Source organism: Lipotes vexillifer, unplaced genomic scaffold (assembly GCF_000442215.2).
Source record: "Lipotes vexillifer unplaced genomic scaffold, Lipotes_vexillifer_v1.1 scaffold24, whole genome shotgun sequence".
Classification (NCBI taxonomy): Eukaryota; Metazoa; Chordata; class Mammalia; order Artiodactyla; family Lipotidae; genus Lipotes; species Lipotes vexillifer.
Genome location: NW_006782914.1, coordinates 2,560,374 through 2,567,353, shown reverse-complemented (window position 1 = coordinate 2,567,353; position 6,980 = coordinate 2,560,374). Strand labels below are relative to the sequence as shown.

At 38.7% G+C, this 6,980-nt stretch overlaps 1 protein-coding gene across 1 annotated transcript in view; it reads right to left on the bottom strand.

Moving 5' to 3' along the window:
• Window positions 1-4,490, bottom strand: part of CEP152 (centrosomal protein 152) — a 90,653-nt gene extending 86,163 nt beyond the window's left edge. Inside the window, 1 exon segment of the mRNA XM_007455553.1 lies at window positions 4,404-4,490. Coding sequence (XP_007455615.1) covers window positions 4,404-4,490 — 87 coding nt within the window.
• Window positions 4,491-6,980: the final 2,490 nt, after the last annotated feature.

The window sequence follows — 6,980 nt, the reverse complement described above, 5'->3', positions numbered from 1 at the left end:
CTCAATAGATGCAGAAAAAGCTTTTGAAAAAATTTAACACCTATAAAAAAAAAAAAGTCTCCAGAAAGTGGGCATAGAGGGAACCTACCACAACATAGTAAAGGCCATATATGACAGACCCACAGCTAACATCATTCTCAATGGTGAAAACCTAAAAATATTTCCTCTAAGATCAGGAACAAGACAAGGATGTCCACTCTCGCCACTTTTATTCAACAGTTTTGGAAGTCCTAGCCATGGCAATCAGAGAAGAAAAAGAAATAAAAGGAATACAAATCAGAAAAGAAGAAGTAAAACTGTCACTGTTTGCAGATGACATGATACTATACATAGAGAATCCTAAAAATGCCACCAGAAAACTACTAGAGCAAATCAATGAATTTGGTAAAGTTACAGGATACAAAATTAATGCACAGAAATCTCTTGTACTCCTATACAGTAATGATGAAAAATCTGAAAGAAAAATTATGGAAACACTCCCATTTACCATTGCAACAAAAACAATAAAATATCTAGGAATAAACCTAGGAGACAAAAGACCTGTATTCAGAAAACTATAAGACACTGATGAAAGAAATTAAAGATGATACCAACAGATGGAGAGATATACCATGTTCTTGGATTGGAACAATCAATATTGTGAAAATGACTATACTACCCAAAGCAATCTACAGATTCAATGCAATCCCTATCAAATTACCATTGGCATTTTTTATGGAACTAGAACAAATCATCTTAAAATTTGTATGGAGACACAAAGACTATGAATAGCAAAAGCAGTCTTGAGGGAAAAAAACAGAGCTGGAGGAATCAGACTCCCTGACTTCAGACTATACTACAAAGCTACAGTAATCAAGACAATATGGTACTGGGACAAAAACAGAAACATAGATCAATGGAACAAGATAGAAAGCCCAGAGATAAACCCACACACCTATGGTCAACTAATCTATGACAAAGGAGGCAAGAATATACAATGGAGAAAAGACAGTCTCTTCAATAAGTAGTGCTGGGAAAACTGGACAGCTACATGTAAAAGATTGAAAATAGAACACTCCCTAACCCCATACACAAAAATAAACTCAGAATGGATTCGAGACCTAAATGTAAGACCAGACACTATAAAACTCTTAGAGGAAAACATAGGAACAACGCTCTTTGACATAAATCACAGCAAGATCTTTTTTGATCTACCTCCTAGAGTAATGGAAATAAAGACAAAAATAAACAAATGGGACCTAATGAAACTTCAAAGCTTTTACACAGCTAAGGAAACCATAAGCAAGGCAAAAAGACAACCCTCAGAATGGGAAAAAATATTTGCAAACGAATCAACAAAGGATTAATCTCCAAAATATATAAACAGCTCATGCAGCTCAATATTAAAGAAACAAACAACCCAATCCAAGAATTGGCAGAAGACCTAAATAGACATTTCTCCAAAGAAGATATACAGATGGCCAAGAAGCACACGGAAAGCTGCTCAACATCACTAATTATTAGAGAAATGCAAGTCAAAACTACAATGAGGTATCACCTCACACCTGTTAGAATGGACATCATCAGAAAATCTACAAACAAAAATTGCTGGAGAGGGTGCGGAGAAAAGGTAACCCTCTTGCACTGTTGGTAGGAATGTAAATTGATACAGCCACTATGGAGAACAGTATGGAGGTTCCTTAAAAAACTAAAAATAGAATTACCATATGATCCAGCAATCCCACTACTGGGTATATACCCAGAGAAAACCATAATTCAAAAAGACACATGCACCCCAATGTTCATTGCAGCACTATTAACAATAGCCAGGTCATGGAAGCAACCTACATGCCCATCGACAGAGGAATGGATAAAGAAGTTGAGGTACATATATACAATGGAATATTACTCAGCCATAAAAAGGAACGAAATTGAATCATTTGTTGAGATGTGGATGGATCTAGAGACTGTCATACAGAGTGAAGTTAGTCAGAAAGAGAAAAACAAATATCGTATATTAACGCACGTATGTGGAACCTAGAAAAGTGGTACAGATGAACCAGTTTGCAGGGCAGGAGTTGAGACCGAGATATAGAAAACAAATGTATGGACACCAAGGGGTGAAAACTGTGGTGGGGTGGGAATGGTGGTGTGATGAATTGGGTGATTGGGATTGACATGTATACACTGATGTGTATAAAATTGATGACTAATAAGAACCTGCAGTATAAAAAAACAAACAAACCAGAAAAACAACTAATACTAAACTTTCTTTGGGTTATTTGTATGGAAATATGTTAATATAAATGTTTCAGACATTATATGAAACTTCTAAAAATCTTAAATGTTCTGGTATAATGTTATAAGTCATAATTCTAGTTATTACTTTAAAGTGTATATCTCAGAAATAACTAAATTTCTTTGTCAATTGCATTATTATGAACTTTCATCAAATCTTTAACTGTGGTCATTATTTTAGTCGTTTGTCATTTACAGACAGTTCTGGGTGTACTCTGATGCTTTTGCAAATATGTTCCTATAAAAGGGTTTCATCTTCAAGGAATTCATGGAAAAGACTGACAAGTACAGGTTTCTGGTAACTGACTATACTGCTGAACTGAATGAATAAGCATTTTCAGAACTCTAATGGAAAACTGATGAACTCATAAAAGTGCTAACAAAAGATCAAGATGAAAAAAAATTAATTACATGGGACTCAGTGAACTGATGAGGATGATAACTTTTGTGACTTTCTGTTTGAATAAAAAAAAAAAATCCCACAAGGACTCAGAGGCAAAAAATGTACAAATCAATTTTCACTGCAAAGTAAAGGAGCTGTTACAGTGGAGGATTCCTGGACTGAATATCAATATTATGACATAGTATGAGTGTGTTTCGTGTTTGGTAATTGCAATCATTGTTGCTTTTGTTGTGGTCATCCATTTACAATGCTTGGTGTCAGTCTATTTATCTCTTGTAAAAATAAAATACTGTGTGTGTGTGTGTGTGTGTGTGTGTGTGTGTGTGTGTGAGAGAGAGAGAGAGAGAAGAAAAAGAAGTCACCCAGAATTGGCCTAAAAATAAAGAAAGAAAGAAAGAGAACAAACTTATGGTTACCAATGGGGAAAGGGGGGAGGGATAAATTAGGAGTTTGGGATTAACACATATACACTACTGTAGAAAATCGATAACCAACAAGGACCTACTGTGTAACACATGAAACTATACTCAATATCTTGTAAGAACCTATAATGGAAAAGAACCTAGAAAAGAATATATATATATATATAACTGAATCACTTTGCTGTACAACTGAAATGAACACAACATTGTAAGTCAACTATATTTCAATAAAAAATTTAAAAAACACCTGAAAAAACAAATGGGTCATAGCAACATTCAGTACAAAGGCAGCCTGTTATCGCAGTCAATCAAGAAATCTGACTCAAACTAAAAACAATCATAACAAGCAAGATGATTCCCCCCAGCTGCTACTATTACTACTGGGCCAAGGATTTTGTTACACACACACACACACACAAACACACACACACACACACAAATAATATGATCTCCTCCTCTTACTCCTTTTCTCCTGTAATCTCGTTGCACAACACAGCATTCAGGAAGATCTTTCAAATATACGATCAGATATCACTTCCCTGCTTAAAATCCTCCACTGGCTTCCCACTGCCCCTAGGATAAAATACAAACACCCTCCCTTGACATGCCATGACTGGGCCCAGACCACCTCTTCCCCGCCTCCAACACTCACCCCTTGCTCACACAGTCCCAACACCACAGCCTTCTGGCTGCTTCACAGATATGCAGGGTCTGCTGCCTACTTCCAGGCTTTACACTGGTTGTGTCCGAGCCTAGGGCATCCTTCCCGGGCTTCTGTGCGGCTACTCCCTCTCATGAGTCAAGGCTCAGCTCCAACATTTCCTCCTCCGAGAGGCCTTCCCTCAGCAGTTCCTGGCTGGTTGCCTTAATATCACCTTACCCTGTCTCCCTGTTATTTGTCAGCGCTAAATCAGCCCTCACACAGATTGCTTTACTCGCCTGTTTGCTTGTCCACCGGCGGCCCCCACGCGGATGCAGGCTACCCGAAGCAAGGGAACCTGCTGGGCTCGCCCAGCAAGTAGGCCTCTGCCCCAAGACCGACCGCTACCTCCTAAATGAAAAGCGCTTCAGCAATCTAACCATCTATCTAGGGCATCGTACACAGTTATGTTGCATTCTTGTCCAAAAGAAGGAAGCATTCCACTCATCTACCTTTCAAAAGTCTAGATGCTGATCAAGTTTTGGGGCTTTGGAAAAAAAAGAACCATAAATCCTTCAAAATGACACAAAATGATGTAATTTTGGTCAGGATATAAAATTGTTTAAGATTGGGTTTAGAATTCTTTTTCTGAATAACTTACCTCTTTCTCCCTTTCATAGTCTTCTTTGTCATATTCTTCGTCTTCATTTTGCGTCTGCAGTGCCACACTGCCGAAGTCTAGTGACATGGTCCTCCTGCAGGAACAGAAAGATGTCTGGTTTCTAAATAGCCCAGAAAAATCTCCCCAGACCAAACTACGTAAGAGATGCCATACACAAAAAGGAGCAGCTGGGGAGAAGACAGATGTAACTAATGTATGACAAATGGTTAGTATTCCAACTATAAAGAGAGTTCTTACAAATTACTCATGATTCACAGAAAATAGCTGTTATGACAGAAATTCATGAAAATGAGAAAATGCCCAAAGCTAATAAACCTACAACTAGACCTTTCTAGTGGTCTGGAAAGAATAACTCAAACAGTAAGATTTTTGTCCACACACAAAAATAAGATAATGATAATGAACCAGAAATATGCCAAAACAAACAAATTTTAAAAATACACTCAAAGTTTCTAATTTGATGTATTAAAGATGGCACAGGTAGCATCCTCCACAACTTGCTTCATCTTCTGAATATCACAAATCCAAATGTCATTTTTTTCGGAAAGAAAGCCACTAAATCCTGAGTTAATGATTGCTCCCCCCAAAACATTTACAATCCAGTAAACTCCACAGAGCACACAACACAAATATGTGTTAGGACGTTCCTGGTGGTGCAGTGGTTAAGAATCCGCCTGCCAATGCAAGGGACACAAGGTCAAGCCCTGGTCCAGGAAGATCCCACATGCTGCTAAACAACTAAGCCCGTGCACCACAACTACTGAAGCCCATGAGCCTAGAGCCCGTGCTCTGCAACAAGAGAAGCCATCACAATGAGAAGCCCGCGCACCACAACGAAGAGTAGCTCCCGCTCGCTGCAACTAGAGAAAGCCCTCACACAGTAACGAAGACCCAACACAGCCAAAAATAAATTTTAAAATATATATGTATGTATATATGTTAAATGTCCTGCCCTTAAGCTTGATAAAATCAAGTTCTAGCAAAAAATACTCAGGAAAAACAGAAGTGAAGGATGTGAAGCTATGACACTGTCCCAAAGCAGCAGCAAGACTTCCCTGGAGAACAGTCACTGCTGTGGCAGAAGCAGCAGCAGGAAATGAGTTTTCAAGTACCTACAGTCAAAAGACTGCTGATGATTTGAATTATACTTAGGGATCCTGACACTACACAGAAACTACCCAGAATTTCAAAACTCTGAACAATCCTGACAAAAAAGTAGGCAAGCATCATCAATTACACAGCCTAATGCCGTCCTCTATTCAGTCCACTCTTGTGCATGCCAATGAAATGCACTTTGATGTGAGGCTGGGCCACAGATCATACACTCACTTTTCAGGCTTTAAAATGTCATTAAACTGGAAGTGGAATGAGAATCATACACCTGGCAAAATCCAAACATATTTTACCACAAAGAACTTAGCTCCCTCGTGTTGACAGTAGAGAACTAAGATCACAAACTTTTATGTAAGCTAATAGCTCTATATAAAAAGATATTCCACTTCATCAGCTCTAAGGTGCCCTTGATGGTATGACACAGTTCTGTCTGTACCACTAAGAAAAAGATGTGGCCAATTAAATCATGACATATCATTAACTTTAAAACGCAGCCTCTTTGTAGATGTTAAAATGTGAAAAGAAGGGAGCTCCCGGGCGGTCCAGTGGTTAGAATTTGGCGCTTTCACTGCCGTGACCTGGGTTCAATCCCTGGTCGGGGAATTAAGATCCTGCAAGCCACACGGAGCGGCAAAAAACAAAACAAAAGTGAAAAGAAAATGTGCACATTATAATAGATGAAATATGGTATTACAGATGAACACAAATATGAATTTCGATGCTGAAAATCCCCATAAGTTTTAGTTTGTTTTACAAGGACTGTTTCTCAGCCAAACTCTAATTTGCAGTCCACCTTCTTTATCCTTCACCTCTCTGGTCCCTCCCTACCCCCAACCCATCCCTTTTAATTCTATGAATTCACACTCCTCACATCAACGAAACCCTTCCAGCCTCTGCTTCTTAGACCAGACCTGTTCCCTTCTGTTCTTGTGCCAGGGCTACATGGAGGAAGGGACACACGCTCTCCTTCACTGAGAGGTAAAATAGAGAGGCCTGGGGACTCTAAACCTTGTCTCCACCCAGCAGCTACAAGAAACCTCTTGTATACCAGCATAAGATGGATACCTGAATATGGTAAAGAGCCTACAATGTAGCTGAAATGGTGAGGGAAAAACAGTAACACAAGCTCATGTCTCCAGGGTTTTTTCACTACTTCAAGTGAACATCAAGTCTACAGAATCTATAGATTATGAAAATACAAGCCCATGTAAATGCTTCCTCCTTAAAAGAAATTCAATTAAGCTGGACCTTAAAGACATCCCTGAATTCGCCAGGCAGAAATAATCTTTCGTGCTTCTAATTCTTATGGTATTTTCCACCTTTCCCTGAATTTTACAGTTAAAGCCAGAATAGGGAATTTGGGTTAATTTCCCTTTTATTAGGTAAAAGGAGGGAGGTTTTTTTTTTTCCCAACACTTCACCAATCTGCCATCAATTCCTGCT